Source organism: Gavia stellata, chromosome 32, assembly GCF_030936135.1.
Source record: "Gavia stellata isolate bGavSte3 chromosome 32, bGavSte3.hap2, whole genome shotgun sequence".
Classification (NCBI taxonomy): domain Eukaryota; kingdom Metazoa; phylum Chordata; class Aves; order Gaviiformes; family Gaviidae; genus Gavia; species Gavia stellata.
The window spans coordinates 3,198,025-3,225,877 of NC_082625.1; the positions used below are offsets into that span (position 1 = coordinate 3,198,025).

At 41.4% G+C, this 27,853-nt stretch overlaps 1 protein-coding gene across 2 annotated transcripts in view; it reads right to left on the reverse strand.

Moving 5' to 3' along the window:
- Window positions 1-230: 230 nt before the first annotated feature.
- KDM4B (lysine demethylase 4B) overlaps window positions 231-27,853 on the reverse strand; it is a 78,936-nt gene continuing 51,313 nt past the window's right edge. For both annotated transcript variants that reach the window (XM_059832018.1, XM_059832019.1), the window contains exons 11-22: window positions 23,444-23,949; window positions 21,784-21,904; window positions 18,337-18,515; window positions 16,955-17,177; window positions 14,292-14,368; window positions 14,046-14,101; window positions 13,464-13,572; window positions 7,632-7,817; window positions 7,311-7,475; window positions 6,413-6,532; window positions 3,438-3,530; window positions 231-1,516 (exon numbers count right to left, since the gene is read on the reverse strand). In XM_059832018.1, coding sequence (XP_059688001.1) covers window positions 1,331-1,516; window positions 3,438-3,530; window positions 6,413-6,532; window positions 7,311-7,475; window positions 7,632-7,817; window positions 13,464-13,572; window positions 14,046-14,101; window positions 14,292-14,368; window positions 16,955-17,177; window positions 18,337-18,515; window positions 21,784-21,904; window positions 23,444-23,949 — 2,021 coding nt within the window. In that variant the 3' untranslated portion in view covers window positions 231-1,330. The remainder of the gene's footprint in view (window positions 1,517-3,437; window positions 3,531-6,412; window positions 6,533-7,310; window positions 7,476-7,631; window positions 7,818-13,463; window positions 13,573-14,045; window positions 14,102-14,291; window positions 14,369-16,954; window positions 17,178-18,336; window positions 18,516-21,783; window positions 21,905-23,443; window positions 23,950-27,853) is intronic.

Genomic DNA, 27,853 nt, shown 5'->3' on the forward strand with positions numbered 1-27,853 from the left:
TGTTCAAGTGGGAGCTGCCCACTCAATACTTTCGGATTTGTTTTTCCATTTAATGCTCGTTCCATTCTCAGTGAACTGAGTCCAATCAAATGATTGCATTCCTCTTCCCCGGGAGTATCTCAAAAGCTCAGTCTTTACTTAAGTAAAGGATGTCACAACAATCAAAGATGTTTGGGGAATTTCTTCTTTAATAGGATAAAAGAAAAACATACAAACACCTCCCAGGCTTCTGTCATGGAATGATTCTCACAACTGTAAGGAGCACAACTCAAAAAAAATAAAATAAAAAAAAGGAGACAAAGAAAAGAAAAAGGTTCCTATGGGAGACATGCCTACCAGAGATCTAGAGCAAGCCCTCCATGCTCTAGTCTGCAGTGGGGAAGGGGATGGCTCGTAAAGGAACTAACACAAGAAGCAGCAACAGAACACTTGCCAAAACCGAGTGGCGTATTGTAACTGAAAGCCATGCTGATTTTTAACTAGAAAGCAACTGTGATGGCAAAGATGGGGAAGAAAGATGACAAGAATGACCAAAACCTGGTCCTTTCTTCCCTAAGTCTCTTCCTGGTGACATGGCAGAAATGCACGTATCTATCACACGTCTTTAAGAGAACTAACGGTAAGAAACATCCCAGCTATGAAACATTTCCTTCCCCATCTTCCCCAGCTTACAAAGAAGATAGTGTTTCTTTACAAAAAAAGAATCCAGAACTTTCCAGGACATCTGCTCTTGCTCTCTCTCTCCCCGTTGTAATATTAGTCACATTTCATGTGGGGGTGAGAGGGGAGGATATTGTCTAGTTTCTGTTTTAAAGCCATAATCTAGAAAAATGTTTTTTGGAAACTTTTGTTTTCCTATTTTTGTTTGCTTTTTTTTTTTAATAATGCTCATTTATAGAAAACTTCACAAAGGTGACGTCTATGTACAGAAAACACAAATCCAAAGGCTGCTTCAGTAGTCAATGTAATAGCACCTTTAAAGACAAAAGAGTTTGACATATTTTAAAAAGTCATTTTGTTAAATTTTAACCCTTTCCAAGCCTCATAAAAAGTAGCCAGTCACAAAGCTCCGTTAGTACAAACTCTTCCCAAGTCTCCATGTGAAATGCTGTCTGAAGGTTTTTCAAGCTCCCTGCTCTATTGGTCAGCATCGTCTGGCAGAGTAGAGGTAGCGTGCAGCCAGACAGGATTTTCTTGCCGTCCAAACCAAGAGTAGATGAAAGGAATTCACAGCAGGCTATTGCACAAGGATGGTCTTCTATTCCACAGTTTCTGGTTATTTTTCCACAGGCTTGAAAAGGGTTAATTTAATATTTTTATTTAATTCTGGTTAAAACATGTTGCTCTGAGAGCCAGGCTGGTACTGTGTCTGCAACAGGCTCTCCATAAAGGCCAAGTAATCTGGGTTTTGTCCGTATTCTTCGGGATTTCTTGAATTCCCCAGCCGGGGACGCTTGGCTGGTCTCACTTCATCTCCCGAAAATACATCTTCCTGAGGGGCCCCAGTGCTGAGGGACTGCGGGAGACAGGAAAGTACAATCATTAGAGGCACTGCAGAAAAACAGGGAGAGACACGGGCGCAAACCATGGAGCACGCCTGCGCAACGAGACAGCAGGGACAGCAAGTGAACAATTTGGTTCAGAGTATTTCTGTAGAAAAAGCAAACTCAGAAACATGCAAAGCACAGGGCTGAAATTAAAAATTCTGGGCTGCTGAAACCAAACTGGAAAGAGAAACCCTCGAGTTGCCTTCCTTCTGTTTCAGAGTATCTTTCACTTCAGCTCCTGCCTTGCCAATTCTCTGTTTACTCCTATCCTCCTCTGCCTCTTCAGGTTATTCATTCCTAGGAGAAGGCGCAGAGGAAATTGGGACTTCTCTAATGTCTTTTTTTTTTTAAAAAAAAAAAGCAAACCAAAGAAAGCATTTGGGGATCACTATACAAACAATTGCTTCTGCTCATCCTGCTCTTAGACTCTCAAATGAGATGCATTTCTTGGTAGAAATTATTATCTCCTATTGCTTTGTTCCTTTGTTCTGCTGTGCTACATTAAAGCACTGTGAGCATCACTTCCACAGAGCATCGTCTAACACTTCTGGCAGCAGAAAGTACATGAGAAAAGCCTGAGCTTTCAACCAGACTCGAAACTTTCTATTCACTTTCCAGCTTGCATTCCTTTCTCTGGAACTGTTATAAAGCCTGATGTCTCCACTGCAGAGAATATGTTTTCTTTCCAACTCCTGTATTTCAGGGCTCCAATACATTGTCTTTATTATTAGACAAGCTTAAATAAACTGGAATATTGAGCACATCCTAGAAATTAATTCTAGGGTGCTTCTTTGCCACCAAAAGTCTTTCAATGGTAACAAGGTAAATTATTAACAACCTCTAAAATTTAAGCCATGAGGTCTTATTGAGATAAACAACCTCAAACAAGATGGAGATGCCATCCAGAGCTACATTACGGAACGCATTTTAGAAGTGTTTTTTGGGTAAAACCCTTGAAGATTTCATGCATAAGCAAACAAAAGTTTCCTCCAAATTGTCATCAGTTTTTCCACCTAATGGCCTGTCACCAGGCCATTTTTGACGACGTTCTGCCACACGCTTCTGCTAGCAGCCACGGATTCGCAGGGTCAGTGAATCACTGGTTTAACTTGCCACAGCAATTCATATATTCTTAAGGGAAGGTTTTTGTCTCGTAAAAGAGACAGAAGCCCACAACCTTATCACAGGTTAACTTTGTGGATCCGCCCCGTCCTGCAGTGGCTGACACGACAGACATTGCGAATGAAGAAGAAAACTGTATATTCTCCATTTGCGAAGAAACCAGTCTCATCATTTGTTTAAAGGAGATGGCTTTAAAGGTTAAAGCACCAGGTTTGAAAATACCGAGCAAGTCTGGAACAAAAAAAAAAGCTATGAAATAAATCCCTCATTTTCTAGGCTCAATAATTCCATTGTATGCAGTTAAAGACAGCCTGATCGTTTAGATTAAGAGCTTTATAGGCAAGAGCTACATTCTAAATCTCCTATTTGGTGAGAAACGGGGGTTTGGTCCCATGTTGCTAATCAGTTCTTCAGAAACCACTTAGCTGTAGACCAATTCACCTCACTTCTGATGAAAGGCAGTATTCAGACAGAATGGCAGTCTGTATAACTAAATTCATACGGTGTAAAATGATATGAACATAATCTCTTAACCAGAGAAAACAAAAATCAGATCTGAACATGTGAAAGGGAAAATCATTTAAATGCTTCCCAAGCATTTACATCAAGGATTTCCTTTACTCTATGTATTTTGTGAATGACAAGTGGTTTTACAGCCACAGAAATTGGAGGCTGCATTCACCTAATGTCTAAACAACACGCTAAGAAAATGTGAACGAGTACTGCAAGCCACAGCCATTCTACTGTTTCTGTTACTTTGATACCCACCAGGCGAGACTTCACTCTCTTGGGAAGCTCTTCCTCCAAGGTATAAATATCACCACGCTTTACCATTAGTTGGGAACCATCTTCAAACTCGACCTGCAGAGTAGGCAGAAGATGAAATAAGATCATGGCCTCTACTTTTACAGTACTTGAACAGTCTATTCCCGGACTATGCCACATACGGTCCCTTCATGGGAATACCAAGGAAGCATCAGGGGCCAGCTCCGCTGGATAGATCCCCTGTTCTTGGCACTGCATGCCTCTAGGATTGCTGTAGAATGAGCATCCCTAAGCTGTGTTAAGGGTGCTGAACCCAAGAAGTGCTGGTTTCAGTGCTGCTCAGGCACCCCGTCTTATCTGGCCCAAGTGGTTTCATTCCGTGCTCCTGTGTATCCCAAAATGTCTATACTACAGCCAGACCAGCACCTCTGCTCCCTCCTCCCAGTCAGAGCACTGGAGATTTCCACTGATTTTGGATTCAAATCCTGAAAAGAAACAGCTTTTCACTTACAATAAAAGGCAGCCCTGTATTCAGGCAATATGGTAATAAGAATTTCTTTCATCTTAAACAAAGCATTTTCACACGTCATAAGGAAACAACTCCAGCTACTAAAATACATTTGTATTTTAACAAGCAGAAATAGTCAGCCAGGTACAAAAACCAGTGGTAACTCCTACGTCAAACCTTTTTTGCTAAGCACTGATTATATCATGAATTATGCATCAGATGTTGCAGGAATGTTTATTCACGGAAACATGCATATAAAAATGTTAAAACTATTAAAAGTTTTTAAGAGATTCTCATTTCCATCGCTCAAGGATTACTACTCTTTTCTGGATAATGCAGAAGGACGTACACCACAGTTTAATAGGGGACACCAGGTTCAGACTGGCCAAATTCAGAAGGAAGAAAGCATCTATGCTCTGAACTCCTGCTGCGCTGCCCAGGTCTTGCAGCTCATCAGTTACGCAAGCCCAGCGAAGCCTGCTGAGGTCCCTTAACCGAGCCGCATACATCAGCTGGAGTAACTACCCAGGTGGGAGAACAGGCTTTGAAAGATGAGCTCTGCTGAGCCCTGCTGCGGTGGTTTAAGATGCTACTGGTCCCATTTACTCTCTAGTTTTACAGAGCACCACGACCGTAACAGAGTCAGAAGGGAACACGAATGACGAAGTTTAACAGCCCAGGCACAAGCAGATTGCTGTCTGCCACTTCCACTACACGAGCTCAACTTCCAGTAGAAGGGCAGGAGTTGCAACTGAGGGCAGCGCCATCTTAAACTATTACTTGTTTCTTTAAGTTCCAAATTACTGATATGGGTTAGACCCCTGTTAGAGGAAGTTACGAGACAGTCATTTGGGCTCCATTTTTTAAAAAATATACACATTTAATCTAGTACACAAAATACAGACTTAGAGATGTGAACTGGGAACGTACTGCAAAATAAGACAAGTTTAAACGCAAAAGATAATCCACGCTGTTGTCTTCCCATTAATGCACTTACTTCATAACAAAACTGTTTCTGTGTTTTAAATATAATCCTATTCCAAAACAGATAAAAGCAATGTACCGTAAGTACTGAAAAAGCATCTACATAGGGAACCAATGTGGAAAGCTATTCAGGCTATTTTCCCCGTGGAGAAGAGCTTTACTTATAGGTAACTGCATGATTTGAAAAACACAGACTCCTCATGCATATTTTTCTGTCATCTGGCACTATCAGTGGAATAGCCTATTTCAAATTATTGTACCTTCGAGAAATCAATGACAATTTCCTATACTGTGATTAAACTGGAAAGCATGCATAACAATACATCTTTATGGAACTATATATTGTACTTATTCATAACCAGGGTCACCTCAGATCACATCTTCTCTGAAGCCGTTAAAATCCGTTATACACCCCAAGAAGTGTTAACTGACAAGGTGGATTACCGTGCTTTTCGCACACAGATATGAAACACTCTGGGTAGAAAGGATAGAAACCAGAATCCCATTTCAAACAAATACAAGATACAGGACTTCCTTTGCCTTTTTTCCAGAGGCATTAGTCTCTTAAAAATATTTTTTAAAGAAGTATTATTATTAAGAAGTATCATTAGAAGAAATATTTTATTTAATAAAAGTTATTTGCAAATTTCAGCATATATTTTTCAAAAGGATGTGCACAAAGCATACTCTCCAAATCATTGTAATTTTCAACTTCTTGGTATCATTTAAAAAGGATTTAATCAAACGAATGTACTGCATTTTATAAAACCTTCTGTGCCGAAATACTAACACTGTGTACCAGCTTAAATCTTCCTTTACTGACTATTACAACCTTCCACAAACAAAAATCCCATATGTGGAACAGACTCAAAGACAAAAAAAAACCTGGCTGCTGGTTTTCTCACCTTAAAAAGAGAGATGGTGAGAGCGTATGAGACTAGGTATTGAAGGTTTCCAATTCCTCAAGACAACAGCAGCAGGACATTATTCCCACATGCTGCTGCTGCTCCTCAAAGTACCCACGCATGACCAGATGATTATTCCGCCCCTTGAAGTAGTCTCCTGACCCATCGTTTCCCTTATTTCCTCTCAAAGCATTGAGGAAAGTTGTAATTATATAGATACTGACTCATGGGGACGAGCTCAGCTCCAGCCACAGGCTAGCCGTCAGAGAGTAGCTCGAGTAGGTCACTTTGGACCCGAGTCAGATCTGAGCTATAAGAAAAAGGGCAAATTTATTTTATATTTTAAAATCAGATACAGTCTAGACATTTGTCTATCCATACATCCACATTCCGCCACAGAAAACCTTTACCCCGATCCTATTTTAGCACTGTACTTCTCTTTAGACTACCAGCAGTATTGATTTCAGAAGGCAAATTCTCCCTTTGTGACCAAAGCAAGCATTCAACAGCAGTGAGCTGTACAATTTGAGCAACAACCAGACATGTTGACATGAAGTACATGAGTATTCTTCCACACTCACCTGGTAAATCTGACTGATCTGGGCTGCAATAAACTTGGCCTTATAGATGACTCCATCTGTCCACTGCAGTTGAACCATCTCACCCTCTGGAGGGGGTCCCATCTGGATGCAGTCTCTGCTCTGAAGACACAGAGTGACAGAGGTCAGACAGCCAACATCAACACAGCTCAAGAGCTAGGTGAAGAGGTGGGTTAAAATCACTGCTCAAGGAAGTTGCTACATAGCACTATAATTAACTGTAAGAAAGTTTCTGCACTTGTGATTAATTGCAGTCATCTCAAACAAAACCATTAACCAGTGAGAGACCAGAAATAAACGCTCGCCCCTCCTTCTGGTGACAGTCCTCAGTTCTAGGAGATTTCTCATTACAACTCCCAAAACATCAGATCTCCTCTATCAACAAAAACAAGTGGGGTGACCTGCTCTGTTTCACATGGTGAATCAATGGCACAATCAGGAAGAGAATGCATGAGCTGACAAGTCAGCCTCTTCGAGACATTCCTCCTATTAAGTGAATTCCCTATTTTGAATCAGAAGGGCTTACAGACAATCTGCTTCCCCCATGAATCACACTTGTCAGTTGAAAAATAAGAGATTATTCAACCACAAAACAAATAGGATGCAACTTAAACATTGCTTTCTGTTAAGTCATCTGCATATGGCAAAATCACATCTTTGTAAAGGAACAAAAAAAATGAAATGAGATAATGTCATAAACAAGAACAGTAATGAAAAGCAGTATGAGTTTTTCTATGCAAGCAGCAACTTTACTTTTTAATGTTTTTTTTTTTAAAAGTTTTACTTTGTTGTTCCACCCCAAAGGCCATAGAAGAGGAATGCACGCATCACACTTTGTACTCATCTATAACGGCAATAGACTCTACAGAGAGCTGCTTACAATAATGCTTTCTGGGTAAACGTTGTCACTGTATGAACCATCGTCAAAGTTTACTTCATAGAAAGTCTGTGTTGTCATGCCAATCACTTTACATCTGTAGTAGAGTCCATTCCGGTTCTTTGTGATCACAGTCTGTCCAAGGGTCACCTCCCGTCGAAATTGAATCTGTGTTATAGAGAAAAGGGAATAATTTGCAATTTGCAATCATAAAAGCTGCGTCAAAAATATAGGTGCAGAGAAACTATTCTACAAAAAAACCCAGAACATCAAAAAAACCAAACCAAAACAGAAACCCACCCAAACCCAGACCAAACCACATACATTCTGGTTAGCTGCTTTGTGTTTGAAGCAAGTGATGGACACAACATAGGGCCAGTCATCCGGCTCCATGGGCACGCCGGCTGCGTGCGCGCAGGTCACGTGGAAGGACGTGGAGCAGTGCTCGTAGGAGCACTGGATGCAGGCACCAGACACTTTCTTCATCCGTTTCCGACAGTACACACATTTCTGAAAAGAAACACAGGTCAGCGTTATGCAGGCAGTCAACAGCGGCTTTAACACAGCGTATGGCACCCTGTTACCTGACACGGTGGAAAAGTCCGTATCATTAGTGGCTAGGGCCCAGAAGCCACAGCCAAAGATGGTGACGTTTGCTGCTGAGAGGTCAAGTCCAATACTTCCAGAATTGCCTACATAAACTTGCCTAGAATCACTCGTAAGCCAAGAAACTACGGCAGATACTAACTTATCATTCCCTTGAACGTGACCACATCTACCAGTAACTCAGCCCTCCAGAACCACGCTGGACAGGGAAGCAGATGTAAATCCAGTTTGAGACCATGTTCACTGGAGGGCTGAGAGGAAGGGAGGGCAAATGCACATCAGCATTATCAGAGAACGGCTACAGCTCAATACTCATCCTCCTTACGTATCTGAAATGTACCTATGTTAATTCAAAGAGCAGCTGGATCTTCACAGATACACTGCTAGCAAATAATGTTTTCACTTTTTGAAAGAACAGAACACAGAATCACTGTGTAATAATTTGTTCTATTATATTTAATGGAACATTATACCTGTTAGATCTAATAGAATATAATTTTATACAATGGAACAATATTGCATGTTTATTTTACACACATAAACATATCAACTGTAAATATTTTATTGGTATCCATGTCAGATTAGCTATTGTAGATAATTCAGTCGCTGTTTTGCAAACAGAAGAGATAAAAACATTGTACCAAACACCAGAATTACAGGGGGAAAAAGGTATGAAATCTTTCAATATTTTTTAAACTCATCTTCTGCAAAGCAGATCCAGTTGTTAGGCTAATCGAGTCAGACAGCACTTAGGGGGGGAAAGGCATTCAACTTAAGATGTGCCACTACTTTAAAAAGAAATCTAAATTTTTTCTAAGCTAAAAATCGTAAGCCTTACGGCACTGTAGACTTGGCAGCAAGCATCAGGTGTCAGGGGAAACGAGATACATTTCCTCATTCCCTAACAGCACCAAATTCTTATTTCCAGCCCCTCAGAAATACAGAAGACCAGATTTTGGGAATGCCATCTAAAGAAATTTAAGTTGGACACTTGCGCAAAGTTTCCCGGGAACTATCTGGAATCTGTCACTGATCAATGGCAGCTTCTGCACCTTACGTGAGCCTTAGACAAGGCAAATCAGGGGAAAATTAGTATCTCACACGCGAGACGAACGTGCGTTTTACTTGTCAGAATGAACAGCTCATATAAATAAAATTCTGAGGGATATTATATGCCCATGAATCTGACTATACAGCTATGTAATTTATTTATTACAAAGAAATATTTTCCACACGTAAGGAGGAACAGAGGAAGGCAGTAATTTTCAGTGCCCGTTTCCATCTCCAAAGCACACCACACTGGCTTGCTCCAGCCACTGCCCCCAGGTTTGACCCCCACCTCCCTCCCGATCCATCCACTCATCTGAACATCAATGCCATATAAACATACTATGATACTAGGAATGACAGAGCCTTTTTCTCTCTGCAGCATGTGATATTAAACAGAGCCTTTCTTCCCCTCTTTCACTCTCCACAGCCCCTCGTTTACCTCACTCCCATTAAAGCAGTGCTCAAAGTATGCAACGTTACAGAACACACGACCTAAATTTTAAGATCTGTATGAATTACTACATCCCACGGGATTAGAAATGTAACATAAGCTGCCCGAGATCACACGATAAGCCAATACAACCCCCAGAAGTACAAATTCACTCTGCTTCTAGATCTGAGCTATCTTAAAAGTGTACCCTTGAAAATATGAAGAGTGGTATCATATTATAAACTACCCAGTAAATGCAAAATAAGAATTGCCAAATTTCAATGTTATGTTTTATTTGTGTTATCACAGCTAAGAGCCAGGGCCCCACTGCGCTAGCTACAACACATTGCCAAGACAAATAAATAACCATTCCTTCTCCATTTCGCCTTTCCTTGAAAGCAAAACATGCAAAAGAAAGGGAGATGCATTCTTCCCTATTTCTGTGCCACATCACCCCTCCCCGACTGGAGTCTGCCCCACACGTATATCACATAAGCTGAATCCACTTCCTGTGAATTAACTGAAGTCAGTATGTTTACACCAAAGATTAATTTGGCCTTTTTACTCAAACTAACAAAAGCCAGGAAATTCAAAGCCAGGGCCTTAGTGTTGCCAGAATGTGTTTTTTAGTATTTAATAAGCCGTGCCTTTATCGCTCTGTAAACCACGCTCAAAAGCTAGATAAGCACCACGGCAAAATGCGCAGCAGGAACATGGCACTGAAAGCAAGTCAATAGCAATGAGATCTCATTATTAAACTGTCAATACCCAATTCTCCCGCCAGCAGGGACAACTGCTGATATACAGTGTGCTCAATACTGCCTCTCAAGGGAGCATTAACCCTCCAGTATCAGGAATCTGCCTTTATTGATGCGAACAGGATTCTTCCAAGCCAGAAGGATTAGCATGCACCTAATGACACCACAGCGGCAAGACAAACTCCTTGTGACAGGCAAGAGAGCTACATCAACGGAATATTCAGAGCAAATACGATCAAAGGGTAAAGAAAAACATGAGCTACAGTGAGACTGAGACGTAGAAGATGGTGGAAGGGGTGAAGATGCAGAAGATCTGGAAGTGTGGGAGATGGGATGGACAGCGGCACCGGTGCCAAGAGCTGCGGTAAAGCAGCACATGTAGATTTAAAGACATTTTCTGCGGGAGGGGAGGTAGCAGGAAGAGAGAAGGTCTAAAGCACAGGAGAAAAATCTTCAAAATAAATGCACACCGGAGAGTCGGGTCACAGCTGAGAGTAAGAAATGGGCTGTCTCCTGCATGATGAACACTGCAATTCATTTACTCCACTGAGGAATGACAGCTAATTATTCCAAATTTCCACGTCATAAATAATTTACGCGCACAGGCCCGTAATACACCATTAATCAGGAAGCAGGCAAACTGCATTCTTTAAAATGATGCAACACCCACAAAAGGACTGAAAAGTCTATGCTTGAAAGGGGAGGCCTGGAACATGCTCAAAGAATGGGAGATACTCTTTAAACAGATCACTGCAACTGCTTGGTACCTCAGCCCTCTCACAGTAATGTAAAACAATACAACCATATAAAAAAAATTAAAAATAATCACAGATAACCCCTACCCCCCTCTTTCCTTCATTACCTTCATCCATTCACTTCAACTGTCCTCAACCTTCACATCATTCCTTCTCTCCTTTTCCATCTTTTTCAGCAACAAAGGCCACTCTCCAGTTTTATCTAGTACTGCATCAACTCCATCATCGCCAAAGTCATCAGATCCAACACCACCACCTTTGAGTCACCTTCAGTTTCTCTTCCTAAATGCAGCTGCACACCTCCAAGAAACAGACACTCCCCCAACTCCTCCACTGACTCTTCATGTGCTCCACGAATTACCAGAAAATTCCTATAAAAGAATCCTAAAACTCTTCACAATGGCTCACGAGTTTGTTTCTCCGCACAATCTTATCCAATTTAAATTTCCTTTGTACTTCTTCACACACACTACAGCAACGCTGCTGCTATAAGCACCACTGCCTTTACATTCTGCCATCCAAATTAATTTTTTTTTAATCTTTACCCAGTTCATAAATCTAAAACCCATTTCAGTTTTAGCTCAAGGTAATTTATTTGCTTTCTTTCCTGTAGCAAACAACACACATAAAGCCACAATGTATGTGGTGACACCACCAGCTAACTGTTTTCAACAGACATCGATGGTGTGTGCATACGTACTGTAAAGGCATTCACAAGTACAGACAAAGAGAGCAGAAAGATTTTTATAATCAGTCTAGATGAAACAACTACATCCCTGATGACATTGTTCAACACAGAGTAATTAGGCTGAAAGTCTACTTCTTACATCCTAACAGCTGGGCTCGCTGTATAGGGGCACCAGACATCTTACAGAGGGATCACCGTGGCATGCTGACAGAAACTCAAGACCAAGACCGGAACCTGTGTCCAAAGCTACCTGGACTAGCCAACATTCCTTGCTGGCAGAGTCACGACAGATCCTGGCAGAAATAAAACAGCATTACACCTCTAGAAAAGTTACTCTGATTGTGATGAAGCAGTGTGCAGCCCCATCCATGCTAACACTTTCCAAGTGAAGTGCTTAAAGCCATGCTTTGACAAGAATTGAGCTACAAGCCAGGCTCTTGCTAACTTCAACATAAGGAATAGGTGCCTGTAAATCACATCATTAGACTGTGGAAGTCAAGGTACTTCATATAAAAATCCTCTACCTTTCCTGAGACATGAAGAAAACATGAGGTGCAAATGGAATACAACGCTGAAGAAATCAACAAAACTACGAAGCTTTAATTCAGGAACAAAACAGAAAGATGTGTAGTAGGTCTGTGCAGAGGCTTTGGGTGGCATAGCCAATGCTACGGAGCAGAACGAAGCAAGAGTTTTACGTACGTTAACGCTGCCCTGGCTCTATAGGATTGTAAGGTAGCCACAGAAGAGTTAAAGAATTAAGTCATGTTTCCTTGTGAGGCTCCATTAAGCAATAAAAGTGAGTCTTGTGTAAAAGGATTTTTAGTTCATCGTTACAAGTGCTGGTAATGAAGAGGATGCATGCTGGAAATGTCAGATGATCCATAAAGAACCACTGCTGTAAGATTTATCACTCTCACATCACACTGCTCCATCGCTCCACCTGAATAATGAATGCTTTTTACATTCACATTTGTGTACAAAACCCATTTGCACAACAGAGAAATAACTCTGGAAGCAGACAGAGATTCTTCCTAATCTCTCACCCAAGCCCTGGCTGGGCTGCCTGCACTAAATAGCTGCGCAGTTAACAAATACATCAATGCTAACCAATGTATCACTGCTACATCACCTTCCTCCGTACCACACTCCCAACTGTCGCCCAGCTGACTTCTGTACGAAAAAAGCATCAAAAGCACAATTTATTTTGCAATAACACACTATAGTGATGGGGCATTAACTAACATTAAGATTAATTGCTCTGAGCTAATGAATCATCCATTACTAATCCCTCAGATGAGTCTATGCAACTAAATAACAAGTTGCAGCTGGATTTTTATTACAATTTTTGCAGAGTCTCGCCTTGCAGTCATGGTCACAAAGAACTGTTTATTAATTTCTACAAGAGATTTCTTGATAGAAAAAGAGAAATATTGTAAAGAAAGACGAATCAAATTACAGATGAACAAGTCAGCAACATGTCAACTTCCTTCTCGTTACCACGTCCCTTCACGCTCCCGCTATGCCGTACTTTCAGTAAATGAAGCTTTCGGGTAGCTTAGCCCTGACTGTGAGGTGGGTAAGCGTCCTACGCCCTGCCCAGGGTAAGAGCACACTCCTCGGGAGTAAAGGCAGATCTGGTAATCACAACTTGTTTGTGTGTCAAAGCACTGAGACAGCACCTCAGAAGACGTCCAAACGACACAGCTTCTTGGTGCATTTGTTGGAAATAGAAGCAAGAAGATCACCCCCAATCTCAGCTACTTTATGATCCCACACAACGTTCTTCTGCCTAGTTAAAGCCCTTTTTCTTTTCCTTTTTATTTTTCTCTTGCTCACAAACAGTCTCTACAGGTAAAAGACACCTACCAGTTTCCATCTCTGCTCTGGAATAGCACTGATATCCACAGGATGACGCTCTATTACATTGAGAAAACGGGCCTCGGGGACAGCAATAGCACAGATTATATGGATCCACCTGGAAAAAAGTTAGGGAGAAATCAGAGTCTACCATTGTTTGAATTAAATACTCAAGAAGGCAGTTAACATTTCTCTGACTCCCTCAGTATCAAGGCATATTTATGGTGGTCGGCAGCCTTGGCAACAGTACCAACTGATCGCAGTCACACAAGGTAAATGTCTCTGGAACAACAGGGATCAACCTTCTTATGCATCTCATCTTGCGTGATTCTAAACATTCTCTGAAAATACTTTTCTCTGAGAACAAACCAAATTTAACAGTGTTCAGAGCCACATTACCCTGCTACTGAAAAGCCTGGTGCAGAGTGTAAGACAGCTCAGTCATTCAAGCTCATCCTGTCAATTTAGTGAGTAGCAGTTACCTCCGTAATGACAAAACTAGCTGCTACACTGAGGACCAAGACCAAACTCACAACACTAGAACATTAAGACGCCATATGGAAAGACAAAACACTTTAAAACATCCCTTACCGCCCATCAGTGGTCATCTGAAGAGCTCCTCCCCTGAGATTACACAGGCAACATTCCTGTAGGAACAAAACTCCTTCAGAATGGGACCAAAAAGCTCTGCTAGACTGCCTATCTTTCCCCCAAAATGACTACACCACATCTGGGATGCAAAGGCAAACTGTACCCTCCCACCACCCATCTCTGTTGAAGTATCTAATTAATTCCCAAAGAATGTTTTCTTTTGTCTCCAGAAGAATAGATGCTTACCGCTGCCCATGCGTTGGCTGAGCACCGTGAGCAAGACCAACTTTCATTCACCAAGTCTGGACGTATTCCGTAACAGCCTGAAAGAAACAAAGTTATATCCTTCAGAGTTTTGCTAACATATCTGTAGTATTGACTAGTCGACTTTGAAATCAGCTGTAGCATTTGAATAACTCTATTCAATAGTCTAGGCTCAGACAAAAGTCATAAGGAAAGTCATCTTTGGGAAGGGGGGCAGAATTTGGGACCAGCAGGTCTGAAAGCGAACAAACAAAAAACCACACACAGGTAACCCTCAACACTTTTTGTCTCCTTCGTAAGGACTACAAGAGCAGTACTTTGACCCTTCAGGCAAGGACTGGGCTCAAAAGGTGATGCTACTGCTGCTGGAACGCACTCACACATCAAAACAGTTAAGACCACTGGATTTTAGCATGACTGAAGCAGTCATCTTTGGTAAGTGGTATTACGAGGCAGGACAAACCCACTGATATTGCAAGGAAATTAAATACATGCATTTCACATATTTAACAGAATTTAAACTAATACTGATTTCTGGTTATATGAAGTGTTAGAAACATACTTCTCTGCAGCACCAAAATAGTGAAGTGATACTATGCTCGTTATAAAGACAGGGAAATAAGACCAAAAAAGCCCTTAAAACTCTGTAAAAGACACTGAGTTTTGCCACTGAAGACAATAGGGACAAGACATACAAATGCTTTTGAAAAATTGGATCTACGTGATTCCCGAAAGCTTGCAAAGAAAGCCTGTAGCAGAAAATTAAACAAACCACAAATTGCTGGCCAGCATTCTAGCTAACACGAAGTTCATCCCATGGCCTTTACCTATCCTAACAAAACTGAACACAAAAGTTCAGCTGGAGAGTCTCCAGTTACTGAATTAAACTTAAAAGAAGTTATTCAGAAAGCACTGAGATTTCCACAATAACCTGATTTATAAAAATCATCCACTTAACCAGATAAACATTATGTCAAAAAAAGTCAATAATATAGATCCCCAGCTGTCTTCCACATCTGAAGTCTCTTTCCATCATATGGCAAATCAAGAAAGCAGATTCCACCCAGTCCTAGAAAACGGGCAGGGGTGTTGAGTTTAAAAAACTGATCTGGAAACTGAGCTGCAAGAGAAACAGACACCCTTAACCGAAATACTGCGGGAGCTCAGAAGGGGGTAGAACAGGCTGAAATTACAGCATTGATTTCTTGCTTCAGGACCAGAGGTAGCTGGACTAAGGGATCTGAGGGGAGAAACAGTCACGCTTGCTGAACACCAGATTGTCCCGTAAGGATGATCCTAACAGAACAAGAAAAGTATGCTCTTTTTATGGATGTTGTCAACACCTTAAAAGCCCAGAAACCTTCACAAAAGCTTTCTTCTCTGTACGTCCTTGCTGTTGTCACAGCTGGATGAGGGCAATTCTCAATAACAAGCAGACTGCCAACTGGTTTTACAGCATGCTGCCAGATTAACCAAAATACACCTCAACACTGCAATCCTATAATAAAAGGAAATGGATTCTCTGCAGCAAAGTCAAAGGGATATCACAGTCTAGAAGTACAAACAGCGACAAGGGAACAAGACGACACTGGAGACCACGTCAAACTAGATTTAACTTCTGCCCTATCCTCAAGGGTAGAGCACAGCCAGAATAGAAAGACAGATTTCTCTACACCCGTCTGAGACTGCAGATTAACGTCACCTTGCCCACATTCTTGTGTCCCTAAATAGAGTTTGGCCACTGAAACCATTTTGATGGACTGGACTGTCAAAGACATATGGATGTACAAGATGCAGCATCACTGTTTTGATCGCAATTTGTGAAGACAGACAGCAGTCTTTATCCTCACACTCACTCTGCATCACATGCTCTTATTAGCCAGAAGTGACCATAATCACGGATGCAGTACAGAAATAAAAGTTGCATTCTAGCTCTCCACAAGAGACAGTCATGCTGAGCTGCACGGTGACCTGCGGACTATAAAATTGGAACAACAAAAGTAATTCCAGCTGATGCAAGTTAAATAAGATTTCCCATCTGTCAAGATCAAACAGCTGAACAATAATTCGTCACATCTAGTACGAGTGCAAATGTTAGCTAGATGTCCCACAATCTACAGCAAAGGTACACTCTACCAGGATTAATCAGATCTTCTTTTAGACATAACTATCAGGGAAACAAACAGACATATGTTCCTTTTTGTAGTCAAGTGCCATTCCTACAAACAGTAATACAGACACGAATAAAATACATCTCAAACTACTCCGTAATCTCTGACGCACAGAAGAACAATACAACCTTACCCAGCAGACCAATATTTGGACAAGTGAAAAGAGTGCGATCAGCTTTGTGATTTCTGCTTTATTACAAAAACTGAAAGATAACGAAAGAAACGATCTGTTCTGTGAGACAAAGAATCAGCCAACAAAACAAACGGTTAAAAGAATATTTGTGTGTATTTTTGAAGACCAGTGACTGCCAAGATGGACTCAAATATACACACATGCTAGCACCAGACAAGGAAAAAGTGGGAGTGACACGTATAGCAAGCATACCCAGAAGGAATTCAAATATAGGCAACATACAAAGAAACCTGTGAATCTCTCAATACCCAAAACACTTTGGTGAAGAAGGAAACACTCACTAGCATGAACCTGCAGGCAGCATTTGGCACAGGATATCAAGGGACTGGTTCCATCCTCTCCAATATATGAATTTGAAGGAAGGGGCTCTGTGTTTTCTCCACTTGAGGTAAAGCACATCTCCGGGATCAGAGGCTTGGTCTTTTGTCCGCACTTAGAAAGGTGGACGAAAGAGGTGGTCTCCCCTACAGAGACTGGGACAGCTTCTTTATCCATCTGCAAGGACTTAAACAGAAAATACCATCATATGGAATCGCCTCTTCCCTGGTCACAATTTTAACCTTAAAGTCAGAGCATTCCCCTTGCGAAAAAAGTCATCCAACACCTGACGCCACGCAGCACAAATAATGAACTTTAAATCCTGTCTTGTCATGCACACCCCCCCACCCCTGCCTTTTTCTCGTCTCTCTCTTCCTTAGGCCTGTACTGGGATCTGTAATTTATTCTGAAAGCTCAAAGAAGGATTAGAATAATGAGAAGTTTTCCCTGTTTCTCTTCTGTAAAAATCTAAATTCCTAAATAGCAGCTGAAATAAAAAAAAAAAAAAAGGAAAATATTAGTAAAAGCAAGACCTTCCCTCCCCCTCTCCTATCCTTCTGGCATCCTTCCCTACTCTTTCTGCAAGAATTTCTCCAGAAGGACATTTCAAGGTTTCTGGTAGCAGACTAGAGCTAAAAACAATGGATTAAAACAGCCCAGCTGTACCCAGTTTTCCTTACAACCGTTATACAACAACATCCAGCAATCAGAAGATATTTTATTTTCAGTCTGTATAATAAATCAAGAGATTTTATTGAAGGGGGAGGGGGGTTCTGCTTTTCTCAGAAAAAGCTTCCAACACAGATATATGCATCTAAGGCACGTATTCCTAGTGGACACACAAAGCCAGATTTGGCTCTATAAGCATGCAAGAACAAATCAATACACAGCTGGGCAAATAACTAATTCATCTGATAAATTCTGCCTTTCTGCTCATAACATATCCCAAAGCATATTGGTAGTTTCCAAAAAATGATGTATGTGCTTACTCAGTAGATTTTTATTTTGCTGCTTGTTTGCATATATTCAGAAGTCCGGGCCTCTATCAAAACAAGAGCGATCACAAGCCCAATATGGCACTGTTTCTCTGCATGAAATAGTGTTTGCAGTGCAAAGCTGTTTAAGTGTGATTTAAAAAATGAAAGCTGAGAAAGCCAGAGAAGCCAGGGAAGAGAACAAAAAAGGCTCCATCCACCGCCTCTGCCAAATCCAAACATACTACTTTGGTGTGCAAATTTGTACGGGTCTTCTTGCTTTATAATAAAGGCCTGCATCATAACTTACACAGTAGCCACCACTCAGTACCCACCACTGACACGTCCATCTGAGCAGTATCAGGAATTACCTGGTTATATGGGTAAAAGAGGGTACAGACAGCACAGTATGGCTCACTCAGGGCAGCAGCTGCATTGAATTTTCTTTCAGCTGGGAAATTATGTGCTTTATTCTTCCACTGGAGGGAAAGTAAAGATTTCAAAGCCTCCGGGTCACTCATATCTTCCTCCCCAGAAAATGGAAATGTTTCTAGAAAGAAAAAAAAAATAAATCCCAAAACAACAGACAGTCAGTAGAGGCAAAACAGCAAGGTAGGGTTGAACAGCTAATGTTTCAACAACACAAGAAGTTCAGTAAATAAGAACATTCAACACATCCATGGTTCCACATACGCGTATGCCTCAAATACTTCCTTAAATGGATTTAATCGCCACTTTATGGGTAGGATAGACAAGATAGAGACACCGGTGACCTAATGGAACTGGCCACGAGGAAGAAGAAGGAAGAGAGTCTAGATTTACTGCCTTCTAACTCTCTCCACTTTCTAGCTGTGGAAACCTACAACATCCTTTTAATGAAGCCAAGGTCAGAATGTGTGACGCAAGTGCAAGGAAATCTCCCTTTCCTTTCTCCAACTGGGAGCTGTGTTCTCTGGAAGACGCACATGCAGTTCGTGCTGGTTTGGTTAGGCCAGCTCCCAGTTCCCACCAGTCAGCAGCAAGTCTGTTTCAACCGTCGCAAAGCGCATCCCGTACCTGTTTCTGCAAACACAAATCTTGGCCATGAGATATCCTGGGTTCAAGTTTTCATTTTACTCTTCTGCAGCTGCTTCACAGCTACTGCCATCAGGTGCACACCGCCAAGCCTTCAGTTTGCGTTCCCCATCACCTCTTCTTCTGCCAGAGCTCTGAGAGGTACCGCTTGTGCTAATTAGTTTGCTAATTCTTTGTTTTTACAAAACCTTTAAAAGGCCCTTGGCATTTTATGATTAAACCACTGCCAGAATCCATTTGTGTCAGTTTGCGGGTCCAAGTTTCTTACCTCTCCTTATTAAGGAATTTTGAGTCACTAAGTGTTAAAGAAATTTTCCACACAGGACTAAGTGTAAATCACTCACTGCATTGTCAATCTGCAAAGTTTCCAGAAGAACAGCTTTGGCCAGGGGAACTCAAAAACATCTTAGTGGAACATTATCCCCAGAGCTCAGCACATTAAACCAAATTGTTCACTCCTTCACTGTTAATTACTAGAAATACGCAGCTAATGTTCTGCTCTCAACAAGCCTAAGCCTCCTCCCCATTCCCACCTCCCTCTTAAGATTTTCAGACTCTTAGGCTACCAGAAAGGATAAAAGGAATTTGTAGTAAAACACTAATGGCTAAGTTTACATCTCAGATTTTAAATGTTGCCCCCAGCTAATCTGATATATATTCGCCAGACGACGTGGGAAATTTTATTGTGCTTAATTAATCAAATCTTTTTTGAGATCACAAACGCTGTCTGTGTATCTCTGTCATGCTTCAAATGAGGGTTACTTCCTATAAAGTGTCTTCGCTTTCTTACTGTATTTTTATTTTTATCTTGGACTAAAACTGGTATCCATAGGCTAACAATAACTGCTAATACCATCACCTTTTCCACTGCGTAGGATTCTGCTGGAAAGGGAGACAAATAGGAACTGCCGTGCCAGCGGGCGAGTTAGGCTCTCCTTCCGAGAGGAAGACACTGCTCATGCCAGGAGCTGACTGCCAGTTCAGCGTGTACCAGACCAGAGATGGCCCTCATGACAAAACAGATTTACAAGGACGTGTTCTACAGTCTTAACTTCAGCTACACATGCTTACGTGTCCGCACCCCGTGTAAGGCACAAACAAAATTTAAAAAGACCGTTGACCTTGGGTATGCAGATCGATACTTTCAAGATGTCTTAACCTTCAAAGCAGAGCTCACCACTCACCTTCTGAAGAAATCAAGCACCTTTAACGACATTTTAAGACATGAGCCCAAAACCAAACCACATGTTTCTCCAAATTTTAGTCAAAGCACATCAGGAGACAGGCAAGGATTTATGATACCAGTGAAATCAATGAAACCAGAATCATAATCCAGAGTGACAGACTGACAGAAAAAAGGAAATGACTGTTGTATGTTATCGTCACCTTCACTCATCCCAGGATGGATTCTAGGTGAGATGCAGCATTCAGGACAGCTCCTAAGTTTCAAGCAAGTTATACACAAGCAGAAAAGGCTAACAATTTGTCTCAACTGAATCTCAGTGTAGCATATGCATTCCCTTAATTTACATGCATGCTCTTCCTCACTGCAGCCTCCAAATCATCCTTATGCACTAGCCCTGAAAAAGCAAGGAGAAGCAGTTCTCTGCACTATTCCCTGGCAGGGAAGAGGAGAATCTATTTGATCAGATTTTGCCCACTAGTGTTGTAAATCAGTCTCCAAGAAATGCCAGCTTTCACAGAAAGCTGCTCCTGAGTTAGCCAGCAAAGTCCCCACATACCATCCAACAAGTCAAAACAGTGAAAAGAATGTGTCTAATGAGGATCCTTCAGCACAAAGTTTGTTGCAAGGTCTCACACCAAAACAAGATAACTAGTCTCAACTGCCTTTCAACGCTTCACTCCACGTTACACATATGCAAGACATCAAATGCATCATCCTTGGTAAGGAAATGGAGCTATGTATGTACAGAATATCCCCTTCCGACACCGAGTTTCTCTAAAATCAATGGATATATTCTCTGAAGGAAAGCGAACAGGAAAGACGCTGTCCTTTTGAATATAAAGTTGTAAGTACCATGAAAACAGGGACTGTCAACTACACCCTCACAGCCTGCCCTGGCATGCAAAAGCTTCTTACTGTGGACTTTTCTATATTCCGAGTACTTTATAATGTGGGCAAGACCCAGAAGTGGTAAATGACACCACACAACAGAAGTGAGAGATAAGAGTCTCTTGGTTTTATGCTCTAGACTGTTACGGCATTTAGAGTGACTGGAATGTAGGAAGAGAAAAATCAGTGATGTACAGTTAAGCACTGAGAGACTTTCTAATTCTCATTGCTGGATCTGCCAAGAAAAGTTGGACCCCAGCGTTCACATGAATTAAAAAGCCAACTGAAAAGTTAGAATTAACTTTCCCCATATACATAACAGCACTCTGAGGTGAAGAGATCGCATTTTAATGCAATATCTAAGAAGGAGCTTTTACTTTAAAGATGTTATTTTCTGTGAACTATTTTTTTTTCCCATTGCCCAAAATGCTGGCTCATTCCGCAGCCAGCAAAATATTTTTCTTGAGAGGAAAAAGGGTGGGAGGTGAGAAGGGACACCTCCCACGGAAGAATTTTGTTTCCAGCTGGGTTATCAAAATGGGAACATGCTGCATTTTCTATCAGTTAAGTGTAACACAAAAAGTTTCAGGCCATCCACTTATGTTAATGGCTTCTGCAATTTTTCAGATCAGACAAGACGTACACACATTGTTAACGCTAGTGCACTCACCCTCATCACTCGATGTCTCTTGTTTAACCACCGACAACGGGGAGCGGGTTGGTGGTTTGCCCAGTGGATGACGACGACTCTTTTTTATCTCCATCTTCATTTTTGAAAAAGCAGAAGCAGTCTGTAACAAACCAGAACAAGCTATATGGGAACCCCAAAATAAATAGGTAAGCAGAGTACAGGACAACAGAGGCAGAATCCTTGTCGTAAAGATTTCATGAATTTACACAGCAAACTTTTCGCTGCCTTTTGGCTGGAATCAATAAAGCCTCCCAAGCCAATTACTGCAGTAGATAAAGCCAATGCTATCTCTTAGGATGTTAGGTAAAGGTAAACTACAGTGTTTTCTTAAAATCAGAACAGCCTCAAGCCTGCCAATTCCATTAGCTTACGAAAAGTCTGGTCAATCACATAAACAGCTAGGAACTCTACCATGAAAATTAAGTATAGAGCATGTAGGACCAGAAACATTTTACTAGAACACTATGGTGCATTTTATGACAAGTGTATTTATATTGTACTGTATCCACTGCCCTGTGTACCAGCCAACATTGTAAATACCGCATGCATCCTCATCACAGGGGCTCAACGTCCTCTTTGGTGATGGGCACTGAACGCATTACAGGTGAGTTACTTTGCACTGGAAATCCCCTGTGCTTTGGTTCACAAACGTGAAGGCAAGCAGCAGTGCTACAGCATTAAGAATGAAATCCAAGTACATTCCACATTACATAGGAGCGAGCAGAGATGAAGGTACTTACGGCAGCCCATTGTAGCATAGCATAGCGTTTTTTTTCCTCTCTAGTCTGCAGCCATTATCTTACAAAAATTTACATGAAACGTATGCTAACTGTGCCATGCCGGTATGGCAATGCACATTTCCCCCTATCCCAACAATTTCTGAAAGTGCTTTGCCATTCCCTTGGCTCTTTCAGCAGCATCATGCAGGAAAATAGAGCTACATAACATTGCTCTGACTTGCTGCTAATTCCTGAACATTTTCCTCCTTCCTCTTTTGGAAACTGTCCTCGGGAAAGCACTCCCCAAGGAAAAGAGATGCCTGGGACAGATTACATGCCATGAACTGTACTGCCCATGAAGAAGTTTTCTGCCAATTTTTCCAATTCTAAATCTCATGATGGAAAAGATCCCTAGGCAACACTATATAGCAGGCCAACAGCTGGAAGCATAAAGCACATGCTATCAGCTGGAGAAGTCAGAAACAAGGGAGAAGAATTATCGAAATGTTGGTGCAATCAAAGCTCCTATGGGGATTGTTTGGTTTTACCACTTTTGGAATATTTGCTCTGCAGTAGCCATTTGCTTGTGCTGGGTCTTCCTGCTAGTGCTTGGGATGATCATTTCAGTATTATCTGTGCTGTTAGCAGCAGGGAAAGAGATTCTCTATTTTGTCTTTTGAAGACAATAAAAAGTTGGATTAATCAGCTAGCATCAATGCAATGACGGACTGAACTGCGAGAAAATAATCAGTCTCTTCCTGTGAAAGCACTCTGTGGCTCTCCAACATGGCACTATTCCACTGGAGGCTCAGGCACAATTCAGGACTCCTCTCATTCCAAGTTTAGTCCTCAACTTGTTGCTTAAAACTAGCAAATCTTATCGTCACCTCCATGATCACGCATACCTGTAAATCACCGACCTCTGTAGTGACCTCTGTATTTTCTGCTTCTGCATTCTCCTCCTCCTTCACAGAGATTTCCATAGGGACCGTCTGTTCCCGCCAGCTTGGACTCTTTTGCGTGGCAAACTGCTCAAACGCCTGCTGGCAGGACATGCGCTCCTTGTCAAACACCACCTTTTTGGTCCGTGGAACCACATAAAGCATGGGAATGATCGGCCGAGGTTTAAAGTCATCTTCCTCAACTGGTGCCTCTGAGGGCTGAATAATGTTCAGGGGAGCTGGGGGCAAGCTCTTTTCTGCTGCGGATGACGTGGGTGCTGCGGCAGGTACTGGCGGCCGTGCCGCTGGCACCTCTTCCTCTGCCAGTTGCTGCTGAGGTGCAGGCGGTGGTGGCAGCGGTGGCTGCTGCTGCTGCTGCAGAGGAGGCTGAGGTGCTTGCAGATGGTTCTGGTGTTGATGGAAAAGGTGCTTCTTCTTCCTCTCACCCTTTACTTTCGGAGGACGGGCCTTTACCTTGCAGTCACCTGTTTCAAGAAATAGGCAACATTTAGCTTCCTATGCCTAGGTTTCTGGGCATTTAGTATTTTTCTCCTTTCATCAAAAAGCTCCAATGCTGGGCTAACATACTACGTCATGGTATTATTCTTCCCTTCCAACAGGCAGACTGAAAGCTGTAGACATATTCAGCTGTACCTCAACATTGACTTAGAGAAGCCCACTTTAGATATAAAAGACTTGTGTCATTTCTCTGGACTATTTAATTCTTGACTGGAACAGAACGTCTGCCAAAATGAATGTTGGCTGGAGGGAAAATATCTAAACCCCTAAGAAACTGGCCAGTGTGCCAAAACACATGTAATATATTACATTAGCCTTGACTCTCTATTTCAAGTTTTCAGTATCAAGAGTCTCCAAAGTGGGGTGTGCAAAACCATCCACTGGGGTGCAGGAAGAAAGTATTTTTGTACCATTAATAAATAAAATAAATCTTTAAAATAGTATTTTATCTTTATTTCAACCTTTTAAAAATGTTTGGTTTTGTGTATGTTTTATAACATACATAATATATTAGCATAGTAATACATGTATAGATTTTATAAATAAATAGACGTATACTGGGAGGTGTGCTCCAAAATTTTTTGCTGATGAGGAGACACGACCAAAAAATTTGGAGACCACCATTCTGTATCACTAGTTTGCCCTAACCTCTGGACCACCCCCTTTACTGCTCCCTCTATTTGCAAGAATAGCTCTTATCTGTCTGTCAATGCATTCAACAGCCCTGGGAAATGAAGAATTGAACAAAGGCACCTGAATCATTACTACCAAAAGACTTCTACTTGTAAGGTCTTTTAAAAAAAAGACGCCTTTAAAGCATAAATCAAGCACAGCATTGAACTAAGCCTATTACAGACACCATGCCAGCACTGGTTACTGAGTTATCCTTTCCTAACACTCACTCCATTTGTCCTTGTTTCTCCTAGCTTACTGTCATTCGTCTTATCTGCATGGTTTTGTAGGTCTCTTACATGGCTGTGACAACAAAAACACTTCTCGAACAGCCAGACGTCTCAGTATTTTTACCTGAGGCAGTAAAGACCCATAAAATCTTCCCCACCTATCTTCCCAATATAACTCTGTTAAAGGATGCACACAGTCAGATTTTACAGCAGTAATTAAAATTCCTACTGGCCATTGAGCGAGTGTCTCCAGGCTAGGACAGGAGACATCTTCACATCGCGCCTTATTCCACCTACGATGATGTATGCTCCCTTTGCCCAACTCTTCCCCCACTTCGTGAATGAAGTTATCAGTTCACTCAAAGGAAAGTAAATAATAGATGCTCCACTGAGAGATGCCAGCGCTCAATTTATTTCATAAGAGACTGTTTTTCACCTGCAGATGCCATGACTAGATGACTCCGCTGCAAAAGGTCATTTTCCCACTAACAGGATGGGGAGGAGGGCTGATGACAAGGAAAGACAGAGAATGATTATTCACCCTAATAATGATGCTTCACCAATCCCAACCTACTCAGGCTCCTCCATTAAGGACAAAACCAAAGCTGACCAGCCAAACCTTGTAAACAGAAAATGAGATAAACCATCCCACAGTAACGAGGTATCTGCAGGAGGAAGGGTTTGAAAAGAGGTGAATAATCCCACAATAAGATAAAGCGCTAAAATCCCTGCTGAAATCTTCAAGGGGATACCCCGACATTTCCCAGAAGCCTGGTCTGATGACTTTCCACTAATTTATAAAAATGGGAACAAGTCCAGCCCAAACAGTTATTGTTGTACTTGTGTAGGCAGTCCCTCAGATAAACTGGTTTGTACTATCACAGAGAAAGGAATATAGAATTTCCTTAGAGAAACGAACATACTGAATGAAAGACAAATTGGATTTTTCCCCAGTTGCACAAAACCAGATCATATTTACTTTCTATACACTTGGAGAATTCTCTACCCAACAACAAAACAAATGCCATTCACCAGCTTTATTGACTTCTAAATGGGTAATTTGACAGCAGCTGGCATGTAGAACTTTGTTTAAAAGTTTCTGCATTAAGACGAACAAACTAGTTTGCAAGTGAATCTATAAAATCAGAAGCCAGGAAAAAAAGAGGTAAAATTCAAAGGCCCTATCTGGCTATCATAAATACTTCTAGAAAGGAAAGGGATCTTAATGCACAAATCAACATGGCAGGTTAACAAAGGAATGCCCATCAGCTGTCCCTCCACTGAAGGAGAAAGGCACAAGTAGCAGAGCTAGTACACACAGAAAACTGTAGCATGACGATGGTTTTTCAAGGTGCAGAAACTTGCTTGTCTAGCAATAATTTGAAATATTATAGAGTGCACTAACGTTGCAGGTATACAATACCTTTGAGGGGAAGAGGTGTTGGTGGGGAAATCAAACCACTTACGTAGTACCGTACACCGTAGCTTTGGGCAATGAGATTATAAGAAGCTGGTATAAGAGCATGGACTTCATCTGCTAGAGCAATATCCCCTGGTATCGGGCAAAGACAATCAGAGATGGACTTCAGAGTCAGTAATTTAGCCACAACTTTAGTTGAATAATTTGTACTGTCAACAGCTCAAAAAGCAACTTTAAATTAGACATATTAATCTAGCAGAAGCACAAGCACAGAGATAAGATGAAACCAAACACGGGAGGCAAGCAGCCTAATACAGCACTGCATCCTTCAAGAAGACGTCTACGGTTGTGTAATAGTTGCACTCAACAGTTTTTCTTCAATCCACGTGGGAGACTGTGCAGTAGATGAAATAATTACAAAGACTATTCCACCATCCCGAAGTTCCTCCTAAACATCGAGTTCACGTTTTCACTTCAACAGCATTACTTACTTTTAGGAAGAGAATATTACCCTAAAGCAATCCCTACGTGCCCAACGTTTATATCCTGTACATCGCCTATGCTAATAGAATACGTGAACACGACTGATACAAGAGCAGAAAACAAAAGCGGTAAGAAAACACCTTCTACTTGCTTCTAGGAGCTGTGTCTGCTCGGTTGCTATCAGAACTTCATACAGCACGTACTACAAATATGTAGATGGCCACAGTGACTGGTGGCAGATTTCTGAAAAGGCTCTATTTTTTCTACATGATGCTAGAAAAGTCCAGAAAGCCTCCAGGACAAACTCTTGTGCTATGACATTGTTTAATGATAATCCTTCCATCGCATTAAACAGTCTCATCTCTTAATGATTTTACACTGCCAGCTTAAGCAACGCTGAAGAAAAAATCAGCAAGAGACCAGCCACTACTTGGCAGTTGGCCAGTTGTTGAGATCTTGCCTGAAGTAAAATCCTCACGTAGCAAATGGCCATCTAAAAATCAGTTATGCACCAATCCGCTATTACATACAGATAACAACAGAAAAGTTTTCAGTTCTGGTTTACTGGCACCTTGATCACAGTATTACTTCATGTAATTATGTACTTAGTTTACAATTGCAACACTCAAGAGGATATGTGGGGATGGCATTTAATGAAATGGAGTGGAAAATAACACACAACTATTTTGCAGTTAGGCATCTCATTGCTTCTTCTCACATTACTGAAAAAAAAAAAAAGCATCCTCCTGTAAGATACGTGGTTTGTAGCCCAAGTCTGCAGGACTCTTCACAGGCACAGCGTAGCAGGTAACACCTGCTGACTCACAGGATATTTTTATGCTGCTTAGCACACCCAGAGAAGAGCAGAGCTTGAAGGCTCTCCTTTTTCATTTCAAGTCCCAAGACAACCTGCTAAGAATTCTAAATGCATTAATAGCAACGTAATAAATTATGAATATAAAGCTGAGTCATAAAAACCAAAAGAAAACACCTTAAGGTATCTGGGTCAGAGATCCTGAAAACCTCAAGTTATTAATACTCAGCTAGTCCAAATAACCAACGTAA